The sequence below is a fragment of the Ambystoma mexicanum genome, chromosome 8, assembly GCF_040938575.1.
Source record: "Ambystoma mexicanum isolate Mex_15411 chromosome 8, UKY_AmexF1_1, whole genome shotgun sequence".
In the NCBI taxonomy this organism is placed as follows: domain Eukaryota; kingdom Metazoa; phylum Chordata; class Amphibia; order Caudata; family Ambystomatidae; genus Ambystoma; species Ambystoma mexicanum.
This window is the reverse complement of record NC_090929.1, coordinates 734,211,080-734,234,118: the sequence shown is the minus strand read 5'-3', so window position 1 is coordinate 734,234,118 and position 23,039 is coordinate 734,211,080. Positions and strand designations below refer to the sequence as shown.

The 23,039-nt window shown below is 49.3% G+C and overlaps 1 protein-coding gene across 5 annotated transcripts in view; it reads right to left on the bottom strand.

Moving 5' to 3' along the window:
- WASHC2C (WASH complex subunit 2C) overlaps positions 1-23,039 on the bottom strand; it is a 2,476,852-nt gene that overhangs the window by 614,476 nt on the left and 1,839,337 nt on the right. For all 5 annotated transcript variants that reach the window (XM_069610545.1, XM_069610544.1, XM_069610547.1 and 2 more), the window contains one exon: positions 21,947-22,055. In XM_069610545.1, coding sequence (XP_069466646.1) covers positions 21,947-22,055 — 109 coding nt within the window. The remainder of the gene's footprint in view (positions 1-21,946; positions 22,056-23,039) is intronic.

Sequence of the window (23,039 nt, the reverse complement as noted above, 5' to 3'; positions counted from 1 at the left end):
CGACGCCATGGACCGGCTGATGCAATCTGCCATGTCCAAACCCGACTGAACGGCCTCACACATAGCATCCTTGCCATCCTGAACCATGGCAAGGAAACCATCCTGTTCATCCCCTTCGGGAATATGTTCAGCCGCCAAGGAAACACAGTTCCACAGAGTGTGTGTGAAACGAGTTAAGGCACAAATGGAGTTGGCCGCCTGAAGCGCCATACCCCCAGCAGAAAACACTTTCTTCGCCCAGCCGTCAAAACGCTTGTCGTCCCTATCAGGAGGGATGGTAGGGTATGACGCCTGCTTTGCCGGGGCCATCGCCGCCTGCACCACCAAACTCTCCGGAGTAGGGTGCTTGGACAAGTAGCAGGGGTCACTACTGGCTGGGCGGTATTTTCACAGCAAAGACTTGATCACTGCCGGGAGACTCTCCGGAACAGTCCAAGCCGCTGCCACCCTTCTTTGCAGAGCCATATGGAATGGCAGTACCGGGTTAGTTGGTGGGCCAATGTCGAGGATATCCGTAAGGTCATCCTGAACAAACTTCCCTGGTGGAGCAGACCATCCTAAGTACTCGGTGACCCGTGACATAAGACGCCGGTACGAAGAATCGGCATGAGTGCCAGGCTCAGGCCTACAAAACTCCACCTCCGGAGAGGTGTCCAGCCCACTAGCATCATGCAGGGACTGCCTCAGGTCCTCTAACTGGCTATGGCCCGAGAGAATCTCGTCAGGCACCGTGTCAGGCACCATGCCATCATCAGAACCCTCATCCACCTCTGTAATGAATTCCAGATGGCGGTAAGAAGGCACAGAACTGGAACCAAAGCCATTCTTGACCTTGGCCAGAACCTTCCTAGGTGGTTCCCCCAAGCCACGGGGTACCCCCGTCGACAGCCCCGAAAGGCGCCGAGTGAATCGGCGCCGACGTCAAGAGAATCAGTGTCGACGACAGACGCAGCGCCAACAGCATCAACGGCGTTGACACAGGCCTCGAGGGAGGAACCCCGAGTGTGTCCCTTGACAACCTGGGCACCGAAGGCGTCGATGACTTCATCGGAGGCGGAGCCTCGAGAGAGTCCGTCAACTACCTCGGCACCACAGGCGTCGATGTCTTCTTCGAAGACTTCACAGGTTCACGCAGTCTCGAGCGCGTCGAGGACCGGGACCTGGACCGGGCATGCTGAGAACGATTCCCCTTGTCCGAGCGGGACCTTTCCCGCGAATCGTGACGACCACCCGAGCCCGAAGGCGTGCAAGTGGCGTCTCTCGGCTGATCACGACCGACCCCACTCGGAGGCACGGACGGACCAGTGCCCTGCGATTTGAGAATCGCCAACATTTCCTTCCCGATGGAAGCCCATTCCTCCGGTGTCGCATGCTTGGTGGGGGTAAGCGACCCGCCGACGGGCAGAGTCCTCGGATGAGGATGGGGAAGGCGACCGATGACGGCGCTTCCGGGAGTGCCTCGAAGAGGCAGAGCAGTGGTGAGACTGACTCCGGGACTGAGACCCACTGGACTTCCGACGACGACGCGGGGAGTCGCCCCTCGAGTCGTCCGTCGAAAGCCCCGCAGACCTCGACTTCCCGGGCTTGGACACCTTACCTACCGATAACTTCTTCTTGCGCTCCGGCAAGGCTTTCAACGTGAGCGACTGGCAGTCGACACAGTCATCCGTTTCATGGGCCTCCACGAGGCACCAGAGGCAGGCGTCGTGCGAGTCCGTGACCGACATCTTGGACCCACAGTCCCCGCACTTCTTAAAGCCCGGACGCGGTGTGGAAGACGAGGTAGACATCTTCTCGAAGAATAACTTCACAAACGAACAGGTTCGAAGAACCGAGATGAACAACAGAAACTCCAAAGAGTCGAGGCGTACCGAGATTCACGAAGTGAACACGTTTGCGGAAAAAATGGAACTGAGGCTATGGGCGTTGGGCGTCCTACTTATAACATCCAGTGACGTCGGCTGTCGGAGGAGGTCCTCGAGGACGGCGCATCGACGTCATCGACGCAGGACGCAGACACCGAAAATGTTCCGAAGCAGCACAGCTGTGGTGATTACTGTCATAGATATGGAATACGTCGGAGGACCCAATCCCCTTGAATAAATTATTTTCCAAGGATCACACACTTTTCTCAAGCAGCGCTATATGCCCCTTGTTTTATGGCCAGTGTCTTGTTGCCTGTTATGATACATCGCACGACCACAACTAACCATATTTAAGTAGCACAGAAAAAGGATAACAATGACGGCTGCAAGAATAACATATGCCAAGGTGCCTTTTTATTCCATAGCGAAATATACAAATGTATTTCAATTGACGTTACCCTTAGAAGAAAGTGCGCAAGACAAAATAGCATTGGACTTTTACAAAAAAGTAATGAACACCAGAAAAATAACCTGAGGGAGGAAATGTTCCAATAAATATGCTACACTAAACTCCCCACAGCCACCTCCCGAGATCGGACCTTTTGTCGGGGCGGGTTTAGTGCAGTGTTATTAGTGGGCACAGATAGCCAAGGCAGGGATGGGACAAGGCTTGCTCTACGATATTGTTTAATGATACTTGGATGGATTGGCAGAGGTAAAGCAAATCAATGTTGCCACTGACCCCCCTCACAGTCCCACCAATATGCGACATCCATGTGATATAGCTCTGCCGTGATATATATTTGTAGACGAAAGATGGGTTGTAGGAACACAACTCTGGGTCCCAGCTGCAATAAGCTCACAGTCCAGTGGTGTTCTCCTGCTAGCATGGCTCAGAAATCTTTGCAGAGGTAAATCTGATTCAGGTGGGCAAGGTTGAATCCTACTTGCTAGTATCAGGATATTGCAAGCAAGGAATTCTGGTTTCTGTAGTTCAGAGCCAGCAGTGATCCAACTCTTCCCCCATTATTCAATATTTGTTACTGGAGTCTGGGGCTTCCCCGGGCTGCACCCGGGTAGCCTATGCCTCACTCTGGAGTGGCAAACTGTTGGCAATACTCTTTCCACCACAAAGAAGGCAAATACTGAATAAGGGCGGAGAGTTGGGCTTGAAGCGCTGACTCGATTTCCGGAGAGGATCTGGGGTTGTAGCATCCAGTCGTTTTTAAATGCTTGATGGAGAAGGTGGTGCCCCCTTCTCCCAAAATTATAGTGATATCTCCCATCGTGCTTTTCAGCAGAGAGGGTGACAGGTTTTTCAGAAATGGAAAAGCAGCAATTTTCCCCAAAATTCTGTTTCAAATTACTTTTACTTACTGGGTGAATGTGGATGAAAGTACCAAAACAAAGTATTTGATAACCGCCCCCCCAACCCACCCTCGGTTCCTCCCACACAAAACTGCAAATGTTGGGAACAACAAATTATGAAATGATAAAGCTATTAAGAAAACAAAACGCAGTTACATAGTTTTCAGCCCATTCATTTTCCCATAGAGAAAAAAAAGTGCAGTTTTTTTAACAGTCGTAGCCTGAGAACCGCTTGGCAGATTTGGACCAAATAAGAGCCAATTTGGGCATAAAGTGTTGACTTCATTTTATTCGATTGGTTTGGGGTAAATCCATCCAGTAGTTTTTAAAATATCTGACACAGAATGGGGTGCCTCCTGCTCACAGAGGCTAATAACCTTTGACTTGTTTGATGGATTAAGATGAATTTTATAAACCAAGGCATTGTCAAGGGCCCCTCCAAACTGGACATTTTCGGAACAATTCATAAAAAATTAAAGTGTTATTAAGAATGGTGTGACTAGTGTCTAGTGGCCACAACATGTAGAGTAGCCACAGACGTGGCCACCACCAAAAGAAACATTTTGAGGGAACATGTACAGTGGACACGGCCAAAGGCTGTCGCCACTTGTCCAGTAGCATTTTAAAAAATGCAGTGGGCATGGCGAAGGCCGTGCTCACTGGCCAGGACCGGAGGCCCTGGCTAGTGGGCCCAAAAGACACGTATAGTGGCCAAAGGCCGCTCCCACCTAGTGGGTGTAAAAGAAACATATTGGGTGAACATATACAGGGAACATGGATGAAGGCCATGGCTAGTGATACAACAAAATCCTTGAAAATCACTGAAAAAACGTAACTTAAAGCGCAGTTAAGTTGATCAGATTTAATGCAACACAACCCTTGAAATACAGCGGACGTGGGAGGTCATAACCAACTTAACTCGGCGTGTTCCCGTAGCAATGCCCACGAGCACATATATATTATAAGAGAAGGGATTCACAATGCCATACAAAATGGCATTATGGGGGACATCAATGGGAGCGCTCAGAGTTAAATTGGTCATGACTTCCCACATCTGCTGAATTTCAAGGGATTTGTTGTGTTAAACCTGGTTAACTTAAATGTACTTTAATGTTTTTTCACTGAATATATAAATACATAGTATGCTATGTACATACAGTGAGAGAAGTAAGTATATTCTTATATGCACTGAAATAACTTTGTTAAAGGGACATTTTGGTTAAAACCAGAAACCCCCAAAATTTCGTCAGTTATGTTTGGTAAGCAACCATAACTCGCACCACCACTGTGCACTGCTAAGATTACACCCAGGACATGAAAGATGACATCATAAATGTCACTGATGACATCACATATCTGGGCCACTTGTTTTTGTTTACTGACCCGATTAGGCTAGTTTTTCGTTTTTACTGACAATGAGAATTTCCAAAATTTAAAAGGTGCTATATATCTACACATTAACCTTTTTATATGTTCTTAAAGTACTTTCCTTAGAGTTTAATCTGAGCTCATAGTGCACATACATGGGGCAATAAGCACACCTCAAACATACAATGTGTGTACAATTTGGCGCGATCTGAATGACACAAGGCCTAGTAAGATCGTTGTTTTGTCCTCCCTTTGTTTCCCCCTCCTTGTCTTGTCGCGCCTAGAAACACTTGTGTATAGGCGCATTATAAATGCCATATCATGATGATTAACTCTAATGTTATTGTCATATTTTGGTGCTGTTCTTTATTTCTTCCTTACTTTAGTTTCCCTGTATGTCCCTCTAATTTGTTTTATAAATCCACTAACAACTTTGCCAGCGATAAAAAAGGCTGTTGATCCATATCTTTCAAAAACAACAGCACTCTGTATATATACCGCAACACACCAGGGGGGAGCAATTTCGAAGTGCTTTTGAAGCTGTAATCAAGGAGCATGAGAAACACTACCCCCTACCTTAGATGTAACACCCGCGCAACATCTTCGCCGGTCAACCTGCCCCTCCATATTTGTGGTTGGTGCCTCTCCCCTCATTTCCCACCCCACCTTACTTGCTGACCTCTCCTGCAAAAAAAGAGGAAAAAAAAGAAAACACCAAAACAAAGGTTCCTTTAGGAACCACCTTTCACAGTTAAAAAATAGAACTAAAACAAAATAATCATATAGGCTCCATCTACTTTACATTTCTCAGTAAAGTAGTTAGACTCAATAAGATTCTCCAACATTTCCATGAGCAATTAGTGTTATGCTAAAGGGAATAAGAAGGCAATAAGCTGCGAGACCACGGGCGATTACCTTAAGCTGTAATGAGTCGCAGTCGAGGGGCTTATTGCCATTAGTACTCTGGCCTGTTAGATGGAGGTACTAAATGGTGGATATCTTTCGGCTGCGAGACGCGTTGCGCTTCACAGCCGGATAAAACAAAAGTTAAAAAAATGGCCACCATGGACAGACAAACATAGTCCGTTTTCTCTTTCGGTGGCAGCCATAGTAAACAAAGAAAATGGCCACCACGGAACGGGAGAAGGGACTACGTGTAGTCCCTTCTCCCGTTCCAACGGCGGCCATTTAAAGTAATAGGGAAAAAGGTAAATGGTAAATAAAATAAATGGTCACCATGAAACAGGGAGAAGGAACTGGGTAAAGTCCCTTCTCCCTTTCAATGCAGACTAAGCACGTATGCGGGAAGGCGAAAGAATGAAGGGGACCGGCACGATTTCGCTGCTGCGATGTGAGCGGGAATACCATACAGTATTGGTACATATATGGGTCAGTCGTTTTTCAAAGAAACGAGCTGGGGGTAGATCTCTGTCTTCGGCTGGGGCCTCCCTTTGGAACAGCTTCCCTGCCACTCTAAAACTTGAGGAGAACCATCTCCGGTTCCCGAAGCACCTCAAGACCTTCCTCTTTTCTTCTGCCTTCGCTCCCCTTCTGATCTGTGCTCTCTTGGCACCGTGAACCTGGCCACCCTCTGTCCTCCGGGTCCAGGTACCTGCTCACCCTGCCACCCTCCCGCACTGCCTCCGGGCCAGCCCTTGCACTGGGGTCTGTATGTGTACCCACACAGCCCCCCCCCATTTTTTCTTCCTGCACTATCAGACCTACCCTGTCTGCTACCTTAAACCTAGAACTTGCAAATTGCTGGCTGCACTACCACTGTTTGGTGCCTTTATTATTTATTCATTATTATTTATCTGTTTCTCCTCTGCTTCGCACTTTCCACTTCTCCCCCCTTCCATGCACTATTCCCCTCCCCCTCTTCCATGCACTTGCGCTTTCTCAATGTCACTGGGCCTAGTAAGATCGCTGTTTTGTTCTCCCTTGTTCCCCTCCCTTGGCTTGTCGCGCTCTGAAACACTTGTGTACGAGCATGATAGAAATAAAATATCAATATCAATACATTAAGGCTTGGAAAAGGACCAATCAGTGAATAGAACACACTAACTTTATGGTGCGCCGGGTACTAATGGACAATTGTATACTAGAGAAAAATATAGGACGACAGTGTCGGCGGGCGGCGTCCTTGGAGTCTATGGAGTAATTAGAAGATCCTCCATTGAACACGCTGTCACGTTTTTCTCCAACGCGAGTGTGCGTTTTAGCGCTCGGAGTCCCTTGCTCGGTTAAGAGCTGGCTCTGCCCCCTCCTCGCGGCATTGCAACCCTCTAGGTTTGCATGCTGTTTTTGCCTCATCTCTGTCCTACGGATCCTCTGTGCTGCTTTCCCTCCTGGACAGCAGCCTCTCACCGCTGCCTTCCCCCCTTTGGCTCGCAGCTCATTTACGCTGTTTCTCTCCCTCTTGTTCCCACGGCACTCTCGTGCTGGGCTCTCCCTCACTGTACTGCAGCTCCTCTGCGTTTGTGCTCTCTCAACCCAGCAGCCTTTTCTCTGTGTTTCCCTCTCACTCGCTCTCCACAACGATTCTGAGCCCTGCTCACGACTCTCATTCTCGCATCTACTGTTACCCTCCTGGCTTCTCCTGTACACAGTATCTGCAGTGTGTCTCTTTCTGGTGCAGTTACTCCCTGCATACTTTGCTGCTGCCTACTGGACTATTCTGCACCTCCTACTCGCAGGAGAAGGGTTTTTGTGGCCTCAGGCTTCTTCCCTTCACCCATGGCGGCTTCTGGAAGGTCAGCCTCTTGCCTAGGCTGTGCTTCCAGCGGGCATAAAGGCTACCTCCCGGTGTTGGCCATTTCTCTACAAAGAAAGGAAGCCATCCCAGAAGAAGGGCTCTACGGTTCCATACGAAGAAGAGGTAGGTGGTGTTTTCATCTCGAAGATTCAGGTGAGGAAGGAGTGCCACTTGTTGACAGAAACACATTTCAGTCCCAAATACTTTTCTCCAGCATACAATAAGGACCATAATCGATGGACCTTTATAGCTATCCGTGGTCTGCACAGTTCCCTTTCCAGGCCATGGACCATTAAAAGACCTGGATGGCAAGTGCTCACCATCTCACAGGGTAGTCCTTCTAACGTTTTTAATTTTATATTCGCAACACTCCATCAATGCCTGCTTTCACACAGTCACACATCCATCCACCAATCATTTCCAAAAGCTGTACATATAACCCTATGGCCATATAACGCTTCCACACACCAACTGCCACTTAATCTTCTACAAATCTTTTGCATCTGCATTTCCCTTACTTATACAAAGATAATTGTACACATATGCATTGAGCAGTGACAGAAGTGCATAGATAAAAGGGGCAGTATGGATGGGCAAGTGCTCATCGGAACCCAGGAGGGAAATGCCAAGGGATGCCAAGGTGGGACGCCACTGGAGCTGAGGAGTTCCAAGTGTAGGATGCATCTTAACAGTAACATCCCTTTAACAAAGTTTTTTCTGTCAATTTAATAGGTTTTTATAAGTGAAAATGGCCAGTGCTCATGGCTTGCAGCCATGGCCAGTCTCCAAATCCATGCGGCATGGGTTTCGGCCATGTCACATTCCCCAATAAGCAAATCAGAGTACACATTTGCGTCTGCCGAGGGCCAGGCCCAACACCAAGACACCAAATTTACAACACTAGTTTTTCTACTTGCATCCGTACACTTTAGAGAAATAAAACACAAGACATATTTCCAAAAACATGCTTTCAGGTCCTTGCTAAAGCTCATTGTGCAAGTTTGTTGTAATCAAGTCTACCGCTTCAGGCTCTAACTGCATTCAGAATATTTTTTCCCATTCAAACCGACCACTTCGGCCATGCTGCATGCCCCAATAAGCAAATTACAGTACACATTTCTCCTTGATGACTGATATGCCCATTATCCAGACACCAATGTTATATCAATGTGTTGTTTACTAACATTTTCACCCTTTCAAAAATCAGAGTCAGTCCCTAGTGGCCACTTTAACCCCATTGCTGGTATCTCGTGGTCATGGACAGTAGCAAGATTGTTCGGGTCATGGCACAATCTGGCAGCTGCCCATCGCCACAGGCTAAACCCTCAGTCACCAAAGGTTTATCACTATTTTTTGTACCTACATTATGACACTTTTCAAAAAATAAAACGGGTCCTTCCCAATGCTCCTTAATCGAGTTTGCTGCAAATCCACCATCTTTTATTTGGCCCAAACATTCAAGGTTGGGTCTATAATCTTTCTGAAAACTTTTGTCGACATTCGTCATACAGTAACAAACTTATAAGTCATCTAAAAAATGTCAGATCCCCTCTAGCTTTGTCCCATCTTGACAAAATCCCACCAGACTTTGCAAAAACATTCATATCTAAGTCTAAAATATTTTTGCAAACTTTTGTGCAGATCGAAAAATGGCACCACATCTGCAAACCTTTAAAATATGTTGCGACCCCCCCCGCCCCCTACCCCTCTACTTTTGTTCCCTCTTCACAAAACAGCACTGCACTTGGCAGAGCCATTCAGAGTCAGGTCTTGAATATAATTCCATAATTTCATACAGTTTCATTGAGTGGCGCCAACATTATTAGCCATCCAAAAACTGCTTTTCACAAACCCTGTAATTCAGAAATAGTCTTATATGTCCCCAAAGATCTGAGATGTTCACGGACATCCCAGAACTGCCCCAGACCATCCGGACTGCTCGCGGACGTCAGAGTTGAAAAGTCACCCGTTTTTTGGGATTCTTATGGCCATATGCCATCCCATCATCATCACCCTTCACCTCCCCAGAGATTGTTTCATTAGTTTGACAAGTGCAATGTTGTGTTTTTTCATATGTTTTTACATCAATGTTCGTGGACAACAAGCAGTGTCTGCAAATCCAACATGGCTGGCGTTTCCAAAAAATATAACACACCTTGCGTTTCTCACCATCCATTCAGCTGGCATGTCTGATGTCCGGGGACCTCACGCCGCCCTCTGGGCCAATTGGAGGCTCGTCCGCGGATCAAATAGGGAAGTGAGTCCACGGACCAAAGCCAGATATCGCAAATTTCTTTTTACCTGCTTTGTGGTAGTTTAAAAAAACACTACTGGCCAGATTTACACCAAATCTACAAAAGCACGCTTTCGGGACCAAGCTCCGCTCCAGCCGCAAATTTGGTGACAATCCGTCCAGCAGTTTGGGCTGTAGGCGTGAGCAAAACATTTTTTTCCATTGCCTCTATGGGGAAAAACCACACATTTTGGGACCCCCTGCCCCCCAATAACTTTGCTCCCCCTGCACGAAACCTCATCAAACATTTCAGAATCAAGCTGATCAGGCCATATAATTCTTTTTGTAAGGTTTCGTGCGTATTGGTCAGGGGGGGGCAAAGTTATAAGACGCCCAAAAAGTGCTCTTCCTATGGGTTGAGCAACTTAACCATAACTAGAGGGCTGATACCGCAAGCCCTGTAATAAACATATACATGTAATAAATATTGTTAAAAATGACACAGGAAAAGACTCAGAGTTTGAGACAATTCAGGGGTGTTTATTAAAATGTCATGGGCCGTGGGATTTCCACCCTAACCCAGGCATCCGCAACCTCCGGCTAGTGCTATTAAACAGTAACCCCTACTGTCTAAGGTCTGTCTTAGACTTATGAGAATTTTGTAATTGTATGTTCACCGTACCCTTCAGGGACTATTAACATTCCTTAATCTCACCATGAGTTAGTCTTCCAATTGGAAATTGTGATCGTGCCTTACACTTAATCTGTTGGATTCATTGAGGTTTACTCATGACCACCCTTCCCACCTTCCTTCTACTCTTTCTACCTATGTCTCCTCTTGCCTCCAGTCAGAGGTCTCCAATGTTTCACCCCTTGCCTCCACCCTTTGATGTTACTTCTCATTGCTCCTCTGCACTGGAAGGATGAAGCGAGGAAAGAAGACGGGCAGATGTATTTATTGAGAGATGGAAGTCTGAGGCAGGAAGGAGGGTCTAACTCTCAAAGTCACCTTTTCCTTGGAGAAAACCAAGTAGGGGGGTTTAATAGACAACTCCTGCAGCTCACTCACCTGCCAAGGAGAAGTGATGGCCACCAGGAAAATCAATTTAAGGGTGAGCAACCTTAAAGAAAAAGAATAAAGTGGCTCAAAGGAAGCGCCCATTAAATAAGTTACTAATTCAAATCCCACACCGCCACAACAAACTGTCATGAGGGAAACATATTGGGAAGAGCTCTCATGAATTTCATGATCATCGGGATTGTGAAAAAGCAGCCTTGCTCTGGGGTTCTCTTGGAGACCGAAATGACCACAAGCTAACACTTCACTGTACCAATCTGCAGGCCTGTTCGGGGCAAACACAGAATTAAATCCAACACAGAGGATGTGGAGTAAGTAAAAGAACCCACAGCCCTCTCCGGGCAGCAAGCCGAAAACATACACCACCTCTAGGCATAAATGGGATTGGTTGAAATGTGTCTAGCAGAGACTCTCAGACTTGGGTGCGTTTTGCTCTCCATAATTTAATTGCATTGTGAAGTAGTGCCGTTATATGGTTTAGCCTCCTAGCAAAGCATTAATCTAGCAAACATTCTACCATTATCTAAGCTCCTGTTGTCTTGTCCAATTGTCTACTATTGTCTTGTCTCTCTCTGTCTTGTCTGCTTGCGCCCCTCCCTTTGTCCATCCCTAGTGTTCTCCTTGCCCCCTCCCGCATCCCCTTCCCACACCCTTCCTCTTCTCTCCTCTCCCTACCTACTCTATGGTGCTCTCTGTCTCTCCTATCTTTTCCAACTGCTTCTCTATCGACTATCCGGCTCTCCTGACTAAATCTGATAGGGAGAAGTTTAAAAAGGACATCCTGGTCTCCAACCCATGCCTCCCTAGCGCTGATACCTACATGAGTGCTTCCCACAGGCAAACCCTCACTGACATCCTCTTTGTCGTTCCCTCGCCAGACCTATAGGCACTACATATGGTCTCTGTGCTCTCTTCTTCTCCCATTAATGGTGGCACACGGTGGGAGGCCCACCTGGCTTCCTTCCACTCCTCTAAGGTCATCATTAATGTTTACGTGAATGGTACCATCTTGGTCCAAGGCCCTCAAGCCAACCTTCTCTTTGATAGACGCTTCCTGTGCCTCATCAATTTCCTTTCTTCTCCTGCTGTCCCTTCTTTTCACTCCACAGCATCCTTGCCTCCCCCTGCTGTCTCCCCCTTGGCTACCTTGCCCTCTCCTCCTTTATCTTCTGCCCCCGCTCTGGCTTTTTAGACACCTCCGCAGGGCGTACCTCTGATTTGTACCCATCCCCGGAAGTCTTTCAAGGACGGCAAACTTCTCCATATTGCCACTTTAAACTCTCGCTCAGCTATCAAACACTCCTCTGACATCTCCCGCCTCCTGGAGGAACTTGACCTCAATGTTCTCGGTCTCACTGAGACATGGTTCAGGGCCAGTTCTGTCACAAGCTTTGACACTCTACTCCCTGATGGCTACAAGATCCTCTATGCACCCAGATCCAACCGTTCCGGAGGGGGAGTAGCCCTGATCTTCCCCGAGTGCATTCCTGCTTCTGCCATTCCTATGCAGGCCTACTCCTCTTTTGAATGCCTTGTCTGTAGGCTCTCTCTCTCTCCTAGCCATTCCCTTACTGTGGCTACCATCTATCGGCCACCTGGTCAGATCTCCTCCTTCCTCTCCGAGTGGGCGGGCCTCTCCTCTTCCCTCCTGGTCTCGCCCACTCAACTCCTCCTTCTTGGAGACTTTAACATCCACCTGGATGCTTCCTGTCGTTCCTCTGGATTCTTTCATGACCTCTGCGACTCTCTCTCACGCTCTATTCTCCCCTCTGGCCCGACTCACTCTGCAGGGCACAATCTGGATGTTCTGATCTCTACAGACTTTCCCCTTTCTATCCCTCTCACCACTCCTCTCTCCTGGAGTGATCTCTTTCTCCTTTCCTCCCAGCTCACTCTCTCTACCCCTCAGGCCAAGCCGACACCAGAACTGCCACCAACCTTCTCGGTTATCCGACCCATGAAGCGTTTGTCAGATGAGGCTTTCGCTGCCACTTTCTCCCCCCCACCCGGCCTCCACTTCGGCTGACTCACACCCTGACACAGCGCTTTCCATGCTCCACTCTGCTATATCCGACACTCTTGATGTTCTTGCCCCTGTCACGAGGATCCGCTTGAAGCCCAAAGTCAAGTCCAACTCCTGGTACGACTCAGACCTTGTCATCCTTAAACGCAAGTGCAGGGTGGCATGCTTCCTTTACATCGTCTGACAAACTGGCCTGCCGCCTGCTCCGAAGGCAATACCGGCTCTCTGTCCGTACCAAGAAGAGAGCCCTTATCCAAGCCTGCATCTCTGCGCCATCCAACAACTCGGCCGATCGCTTTAAAATCTGCAAGGAGCTGGCCAATCCTGCTGCAGTCTCTACCTCTCCTGTCTCCTCCCAGGCCCTCTGCACGGCCTTGGCTTCTCATTTCATCTCTAAAATGCAGGACATCCTGTCCCTCTCTCTTCCTTTCCCCCTCCTCCCTCTACTCCCTGCTCTTCCTCTGGCTCTTCTTCGGCCACCTCTCCTCCCTCCTTCTCTGCCTTTCCGCTGTTCTCCCCAGACGAGGTCTCTATACAAGTCTGATCTATGAAAGTCTAGTCAAAACAGGTTCACCCCTGCTCCTCCAAAACCATCAAGGACCACATTCACACCCTGACTCCTGCTCTGGCTGACTTCTGCAACCACTCCTTCACCACTGGAGTCTTCCCTACCCCCCTGAAACACTATTGTGCACCCTCTTCTGAAGAATCCCTCTGCCGACCCTGCCTGCCTGGCTAACTATCGTCCAATCTCCGTCACTCCTTTCCTGGGCAAATTCCTGGAAAAGCTGGCCATCTCCCAGCTTAATCTTCACACTGAATCTGTTGGCTGTCTACATGACCATCAGTCTGGCTTCAGAGCTGCCAGAAGCATGGAAAGTCCTCTCCTGAACATCCATGAAGACCTGCTCTCCAACCTTGACTCCAATACCCCCTGCGTCCTCATCTTACTTGATCTCTCTTCTGGCTTTGACACGAACAACCATGCCATCCTGCTCAACCATCTCTGTGATAACCTGGGTATCACTGATCAGGCCCTGGCTTGGCCAACTTCTTTCCACTCGGATCAACCCTCCCGGGTCCAATTTGGGTCCTTCCTCTCCTCTTGCTCTACCCGTGGTGTTCCCCAGGGGTCTAACCTCTCTCCATGGCTGTTCAACCAATACCTTGCACTTCTTGCTCACTGCATTGCCGCTCTCTAGCCCAACTTTCAGTGCTAGGAGGATGCCACTCAACTCATTTTCAGGCACGATTCCGCCATCTCTTCTTCTCTCATCTCTGTCTGTCTGCCATTCAGGAGTGGTGTTCCACCAATGATTTCTGCCTTAATGCCAGTTAGACCGAGATTCTTCTCATCGGCACACATGCTCCCTCCTTTCCTGTCACTCTCTGGCCAGCCTCCCTTGGCCCTCTTTATGCTCCCGCCTGTGAGGCTAAAAATTCCAGGTTCATCTTCGACTCCACACTCTCCTTTTCTCCTCACATCTCTGACGTCTCGAAGCTGCACCTCCTCAGAGGTATTCTTCCTTTCCTCTCCTTCCCCCAGAAGCTCACTGTCTCCAGAGCTCTGGTTCTCTCTAGGGTGGACTACTGCAACAGCCTCTTTCTAAATCTGCCTGCCTCTACTCTCCGCCCTCTGCAACTCATCCAAAACAGGACTGAGACTTGTCCTTGGCCTCAAAGGATTGCCTCTCTCCAGGACTGAAATCTATGCACTGGCTCCCAGTGGCTGCAAGGATTAAGTTAAAAACAGTCTGCATTTTCGACAAGGCCTTCTGGGGGTTTGTGGACCGCAATACATTCAATTCTCTCTTCCTAAATATCTTCCTTCTCGAACTCTTCGCTCATCTACCTCCAACTCCCTCTGGGTAAGTCGCTTCTCCAAGCAACAAGTTGGTGGTAGATCTCCCTCTTCTGCTGGGGCCTCCCTCTGGAACAGCCCCTCCCTGCCTCTCTGAAATTGAGAAGAACCATCTCTGGTTCTGGAAGCACCTCAAGACCTTCCTCTTTGCTCCTGCTTTCTCTCCTCCTCTCCCCCGCTGATCTCCTGGCTGAAAGTGACACTGCACTGGTCACCTGGCTACCCTCTGATCTCTGGCCCATGCCCCTCCCCGGCAGTTGCACACCTGCACTGTTCCCCGCCCCCAGTAACCCTTGCATTCAGGGACTGTTCTGTATCCCTACAGCGCCCGACCAGCACTTGACACCTTATACCTGCATGTACCCTTGCACTTGCCACCAGCTGGTCGCACTTTTATTTATTGTCTTATTTATTACTGTTTATCCTATGCACTGCACTGCCCCCGTCCCCTTCCACCTCCCCTGCACTTGAGCCATCTCAATGTCACCTGGCCTAGTAAGATCGTTGTCTCGGTCTTCCCTCTGTTCCCCCTCCATTGCCTTGTCGGGCCTTGAAACGAACAAGTTAGTCTCTTACCTGGTCACGTTCTTTCGATGGGATGGTCCGACGACGTATTCCATATCTATGACATGTAATCACCACAGCTGGGCTGCTTTGGAAAATCTTCGGCGTCTGTGTCCTGCGTCGATGACGTCGATACGGCGCCCTCGAGGACCTCCTGAGACGGCCGACGTCACTGAATTTTATAAGTAAGATGCACGACGCCCGTAGCCTCAGTTGTAGTTTTTCCCAGAACGTGTGGCACCAGTCTTCTGCCAGTCTGACCCACAAAGCCTTGCGGAAACGTAAGCTGCAATCGCATAAGAAATTCTGTAGCGGGGAAGGCAGGGGGGGAGCGATATGGAATATGTCGTCGGACCATCCCATCGAAAGAACGTTACCAGGTAAGAGAGTAACTTGTTCTTCGAGGGGATTGGGTCCTCGACGTATTCCATATCTATGACAGACTCCCAAAGCAGTACCAATACAAGGAGGGAGGAAAAGAATTTGGAAAACAGAAATTTAGAATGCCCAATCAAATTGCGGAGTAAAGGACTGCCTTGCCAAAGGCCAGATCCTGCCCACGGATGGAATCGAGGGAGTAGTGACCTACAAAAGTATGTACCGAAGCCCAGTTGGCTGCATCACAGATGTTACGAAAAGGAACACCCCTCTGTAGGGCAGTAGAGGCAGCCATACCCCTGGTAGAATGGGCCCGCAAGCCGACCGGTGGGTCCTTACCCGCCAAGCGGTAACACTCAGAGATAGCCAAAATAATCCAGCATGACAGTCTGTTTCGTCGCAGCTTGTCCCAAACGCTGTCCAGCGTAACCAATGAAGAGTTGATCGTCCACTCTGACCCGGGACATGCGTGAAATATAAAAGCTTAACGCTCTCCTAGGATCAAGTCTATGGAGCCTCTCCTCTTCCTTACCAGGATGTGGAGGAGGATAAAAGGCCGGAAGAACAACCTTCTGGCCTAAATGAAATTCCGACACCACCTTCGGAAGAAAGGAAGGCCGAACTCTAAGGACAGCCCTGTCCTTATGAAACACAGTGAAGGGTGGCTTAACTGAAAGTGCCTGTAACTCACTCACTCGGCGAGCGGAAGTGACCGCAACCGAAAATACAGTTTTAAGGGTTAACAGTCTCAAAGGGCATGAATGCAAAGGCTCAAACGGAGCACCCATCAGAACACATTAGTGAGCCCTTTCAGAAACTGAGAAATTAAAGGAATTTTAAAATAGGAACACTCTTCAGACGAGCGCTTTAATATGGACAGTGCCACCAGGTAACCTTTAACGGTACGCACTTGCAAGCCCCTGTGGGCCAAAGAAAGCAAAAAAGACAGAACCATGGGAATGTCACATGCAAAAGGATCCACATTCTTAACCCTGCACCAGTCGCAGAACTTTTACCAACGGCAACGGTACAGGGACTTTGTTGCTGGCTATCTGGCTGAGAGCAACAACTCCATCACGTCTTCAGGGAGGTCCCAATCCTTATACCTCAAGCTTTCAGAAACCAAGCGTGAAGGTTGATGGATCTGACCTCTGGATGGAGAACCTGACCCCTCCTCCCGTGAGAGCAGATCGTTTCGGTAGGGAAGACGACGTGGAGAGCAGATAGACAAGTCGAGAAGGTCCGGGTACCACATTCCCCGGGCCCACGCCGGAGCAATGAGGATCATCCGGGAACCGAAACTCCGTAACCTCTGCAGTACTTGCGGGATGACGGGAACTGGAGGAAACGCGTACAGCAGTGGGAATGACCACTCCACCACGAACGCGCCTCCTAAGGCTCCTTTTGGAGGAAATTCCCGCGAGCAGAACCTCTTGCACTTCCGGTTGACACTGGAGGCGAAGAGATCCACTTGAGGGGTCCCCCAAAGGGCAAAGATCTCCAGGAGAATCTCCTGAGCCAACTCCCACTCGTGAAAGATTGCGCTCTGCCTGCTCAGAGCGTCCGCCGTCTCGTTTTAGTCTCCGGCCAGATGAACTGCCGAGATCGAAACTTCCTGCTGGATTGCCCAGAACCAGAGCTGCATTGCCTCCCTGCACAGAGGAAGTGACCCTGCCCCCCTCTTTTTGTTGAGGTAGTGTATGGCCACTGTGTTGTCCGTCAGGATCAGGACATTCTTCCCTTGCACAGTCGGCAGAAAAGCCTTCAGGGCTAGCCTGACGGCCCTCAGCTCCAACAGATTGATATGGAGTCTGGACTCCGACGGAGACCAACGACCGCTGACTGTCAACTTGTTGACACGAGCCCCTCATCGCATGAGGGATGCGTCCGTCATGATCATCACCTCCAGCCAGGGTAGCCAAAATGGAGCCCCCTTCATCAGATTGTCTTCGACGGCCCACCATAGAAGGTCCTGGACGACCGAGGACGGCACCTGAACAGGGTCCGACATCCTGCCAGAGGACTGAGACCACTGGAGCTTGAGTGCCCATTGCAAAGATCTCATCCGCAACCTGGCCTCTGGCACCAGAAGAATGCAGGATGCCATGAGGCCGAGCAATCTCAAGAACTCAAACGCGGGGAGACTCTGGGCAAGCTGAAACTTGTGCACCATCTGCTGAATGTGATGAGCCCTCAGCTAGGAAGGAAAACACTGCCCCAGGGACGTGTCGAGCACTACTCCGATGTACTGGAGCTTCTGAGTTGGTGTCAAATCGGACTTCTTTAAGTTGAGGGAGAAGCCCAGCTTGTGGAGGGAGCGGCAGGTGACTGACAGATGATCCAGGACTTGCTCGGGAGAGCGCGCCCTGATCAACCAATCGTCCGGGTAGGGGTAGACGTGAATCCCCCCTTTCCTGAGGTGCGTTGCCACCACTACCATAGACCCTTGGGGCGGAGGTCAATCCAAACAGCAGGACCCGAAACTGAAAGTGTGAGTCGGCAACCGCGAACCTCAGGTACTTCTTGTGCTTTGGATGTATCGGCACAAGAAAATAAGCGTCCTTGAGGTCGAGAGACACCAACCAGTCCTGAAGTTGAAGGGCCTAGAGGACGTGAGAGAGAGTAACCATCTTGAATTTGTCCTTCCTGAGGAGTTTGTTCAAACCGTGCAAGTCCATGATGGGTCTCAATCCCCTGTCTTTCTTGGAAATCAAAAAATAAGGGGAATACCATCCCTTGTTCCTCTCCGCTACAGGCAACAGTTCTATGGCGCCTTTATCCAGCAGGGATTGAATTTCCTGCGCAAGGAGCGGATCAGGACTCTTCAAAGAGAGATTCCACGGTGGATTGTCTTGAGGCCTCTGCCGGAAAGGAAGACAGTAGCCGTGGGTTATGATCTCCAGAACCCACACATCTGAAGTAATGGCACGCCATTCTACAAGATGCTGCGCCAGCCTTCCCCCAACCGGGGAACCATGGGACATGGCCTCATGACTGAGCTGAAGCGGCTGCGGCGTTGCCTGAGGGCAAAGAGGCAACTGGCCGAGCGGCCTTGGCACCTCGAGTACCTTGTTTACCACCTCTGGCACTCCTATGGTGGCCCCTTTGACTGGCAGATCCTCTCGCTTTACCAAAGGATGAGTAATAACAAAAGGAACCTCCCCTCCATTGCTGTCCCCTAGGATGAAAAGGCAGAGGTTGGCGAACTGCAGCGCCCAACGACTTTGCTGCAGCTTTTGAGGTCTGCAACCTCTCAAGGCTCTCGTCAGCCTTGCTGCCAAAAAGATGTTCCCTGTCAAAGGGCATGTTGAGGAGCCGGGCCTGCACATCAGGAGCAAATGCAAACTTGCGCAACCATGCAAACCTGCGTATTACGGTGCTCGCCGCCATGGACCAGCTGACGCAATCTGCCATGTCCAACCCCGACTGAACGGCCTCACACATAGCATGCTTGCCATCCTGAACCATGGCAAGGAAACCATCCCGTTCGTCCCCTTCGGGAATATGTTCAGCCGCTAAGGAAACAGTTCCACTGAGTGTGCATGAAACGCGACAAGGCACATACAGAGTTGGCAGCCTGAAGCGCCATACCGCCTGAAGAAAATACTTTCTTCGCCCAGCAGTCAAAACGCTTGTCGTGCCCATCAGGAGGGATGGTAGGATACGACGCCTGCTTTGCCGGGGCCGTAGCCGCCTGCACCACCAAACTCTCCGGAGTGGGGTGCTTGGTCAAGTTGCAGGGGACACTACTGGCTGGGCGGTATTTTCGCGGCAAAGACTTTCCCACTGCCAGGAGACTCTCCGGAGCAGTCCAAGCCGCCGCCACCCTCCTCTGTAGGGCCATATGGAATGGCAGTACCGGGTCAGTTGGTGGACCTTGGTCGAGGATATCCGTAAGGTCATCCTGAAAATAAATCGCCCGGGGGAGCAGACCACCCCAAGTACTTGTGACCCTGGACATAAGGCGGCGGTACGAGGAGTCAGCATGAGTGCCAGGCTCAGGCCTACAAAACTCCACCTCCGGCGAGGTGTCCAGCTCACTGGCATCGTGCAAGGACTGCCGCAGGTCCTCAATTTGGCTATGGCCCGAGAGTATCTCGTCTGGCACCGTATCAGGAACCATGCCATCATCAGAGCCCTCATCCACCTCTGAAATAAACTCAAGATGGCGGTAAGAAGGCACAGAATGTGGAACAAAGCCATGCTTGACCTTGGCCAGAGCCTTTCTAGGGGGTTCCACCGAGCTCCAAGGTACCCCCGTCGCTACAGCCTCAAAAGGCGTCGAGGGCGTAGAGTGAATCAGCGTCGACGTCGAACGCGGCGCCGACAGCATCGATGGCGTCGACACAGGCCTCGAGGCCGGAGCCCCGAGCGTGTCCCTCGACAGCCTGGGCGCCGATGGCGTCGACGACTTCTTTGGAGGCGGGGACTCGAAAGAGTCCGTCAACGACCTCGGCGCCACCAGCGTCGACGTCTTCCTCGAAGACACCACCGTGTACACGGTCTCGAGCACGTCGAGGACCGTGACGTGAACTGGGCATGACGAGAACGATTCCCCTTGATCTTGTGGGACCTCTCCCGCGAATCGTGCCGACCACCCGAGCCCAAAGAAGTGCGAGCGGTGTCTCTCGACCGATCACGACAGACCCCACTCGGAGGCGCGGACAGACCAGTGCCCTGCGATTCGAGAATCGCCAACATTTTCTTCCCGAAGGAAGCCCATTCCTCCGGCGTCGCATGCTTGGTGGGATAAGCAACTCGCTGACGGGCGGAGTCCTCGGATGAGGACGGGGAAGGCGACAGATGACGGCGCTTCCGGGAGTGCCTCGAAGAGGCAGAGGAGTGGCGGGACCGACTTCGGGACCGAGACCCACTGGACTTCGGACGACGATGCAGAGATTCGCCCCTCGAATCGTCCGTCGAAAGCCCCGCATACCTAGACTTCCGTGGCTTGGACCCTTTACCTACCAACAACTTCTTCTTGCGCTCCTAACCTGCCAGGACTAACACTAAACTTCCATTTTCTGGTGCACTCTCCTGCCAGAATGAATCTCCTAACACTACAAGTAGTCTACAGTGTGGTTCACTTCAAAATATCAGTAAAGTCTTTGACTTTCAATTACAGTAAACTTCACACTTTCTTCTATAAGAATGCAACACCCATTGATGCCGTCCTATTGATGCTGTGTGTTCCAATGATTGATTGGCCACGTGCAACAAAGCTTATGTTCCTCTCCACTTTGACAAACTCCCCATGGAGGGTAACTTTCCTGACAACTCTGAGTTTCTACTATCACATCAGTTAACTGTCGATTCAAGTTTCTCTCTCCAAGAAAGCGGGTTCCCCTTTTTTTTCTAATGACCTTTCCTTGGCTTAGGCAATGCTGGTTGTCATCTGATTCACTTATTGCATCCTCTTTGCTTTGGCAATACTGTTTACAGTTTTGTTCTAATACTGCATCCTCTTTACTTTGCCAATGGTGATCACTCCGTGGGGTTAATACTGCTCCCCCCTCCGTTGGACAATGGTAATGACAGACTTCTTTCAATATTACTCTTTCATTACTTGGATAATAACAGTTATAAACTTTCTTATTTTGGTTTCTCTCAGCATGTGTGTTAAGCCAAAAATGCTGCTGATCATTAATTTAGTATTCAAAAGGTCTATTTGCAGCTGGAAGTTTACGGCGGAGCGCCGTGGGGTCTCCTGTCCAAGGGCAACTCATTAGTCTCTCACAGCATGTCCGCGTCTACTGCTGCGGCTGCCACTTCTTTACTCGCCCGACTCAGAGGGTCTGACAGATCCGGTTGCAGTTCCTTGCCTAGCGCCTTCCCCACCAGTGCAGTACAAAATCATAACCCCCCCAACCAATAAAATCAAACAAAAACAACACACACACACACACACACACGCACGCACGCACGCACGCACGCACACACACACACACACACACACACACACACACACCCCCCCACCCCCCCACCCCCCTCCCCCCACCCCCCTCATTAAATAGGGCATGTAGTGGGCATAAGTAGGAAGGTGATCATCAGGCGGTGCTTCGCCAGGACATCTTGATACCAGGTGACATTATGATTTCTTTTCTTTGTTTTAAAAAAGGTGCAGGCTAATGCCAATTCATTTCCCGAAACAGGTGGCTAATAAGACAATCCGGGAGTCGACAGGAAAGATGCAATTGCCTTACTTGCAATAAACAATAATAAACAACATAAACAACATTAACAATAGTTGGCACCATGTTAGAGTTGTTAGGAATACCAAGACACTTTCGGTTTACTTTTTAAATGCTGAACATTATTGCAAGGTTCTGTGCCAGGTAGCCATATTTGTGATAAAAGTAATATTGGATATCAACTAATGAAAGCTCATAGGTTGGTGGGGAAAAGGCGGGGCGGTACGAATATATTTCCACCCTTTAGCTGAACAAAACATACCAAAATCTGAAGAGCAGGAGAGTTGGATACCGGTTTTGAAGAAAAGAGCGTTCCTTCATTATTAACATCATCTTCAAATAAAAGGGACGCCCTTTGTGATTTTCTTTGACTGAAACAAAATAGGCAACGTATTAGAAAACCTTTCCACAGAAATATAATAATTTTGCAAGCTTATCTGAAAGGACAAATTAGTATGTTGTGGCACAGTAAATTTCTCATTAAAGTTTTCTATTTAGCATGCACTAAAGAGTATTCAAATCTTTAGATAAAATAAATTAAATCGCGGTCAGTGAAGAATTCCAACAGTTGGATAAAACTATACATAAATATATGTATAATTCAGAGAACAAAAAACGTTCTAGAACTACTTACCTACCTCTTGGTAATGTGCATTCTGATTTATGTTCCCCGCACAAATTCCTGATGTTTGATATCTATCTCCCAACACAGCTGCTCCTTTGAAACGTCGGGACCAAAATATATATGATACATTACTCACTGTAATCGTATTTCTGATGCTTGTATCTGCTTAGATTCACATGCTGTGCATAGGCCGACATCTAGTGGAACCTGCAGAGTATTACAATTGTTGTTTTCGAAAATCGAACAGGGACGTCAAGTGGGTGTGCCATCAATACTATCCCTAGTGTTACATCCACTGTACACATGATCCCTCACATGCGTAGGTGCCTTAGATTGTTATTTTTCTGACACGAGGTAGCATGAGGTGTAGCTCGAGTACAGTTGTAACCAAGCAGATACTTATCAGACAAGTTCATAGGCATTCATGCGCCTTCTCTCGGAGGGGAGAAAGGGTGGGTCGCATGTGAATCTAAGCAGATACACGCATCAGAAATAGGATTACGGTGAGTAATGTATCCCTTCTTAGGCTTGTGGAATCTCCTTAGATCACATGCTGTGCATAGATTAGCGAGCAGTGGAAGAAGGAGGTGGGATGTGAGAAGGTTCATGAGCGAATAAATGTCTTAGAACCGTTTGTCCCATTTGTGTATCTGTCTTGGAATGGGTGTCAATGCAGTAGTGCTGAGTGAAAGTATGTACAGAGCTCCATGTAGCTGCCTTGCAAATACTG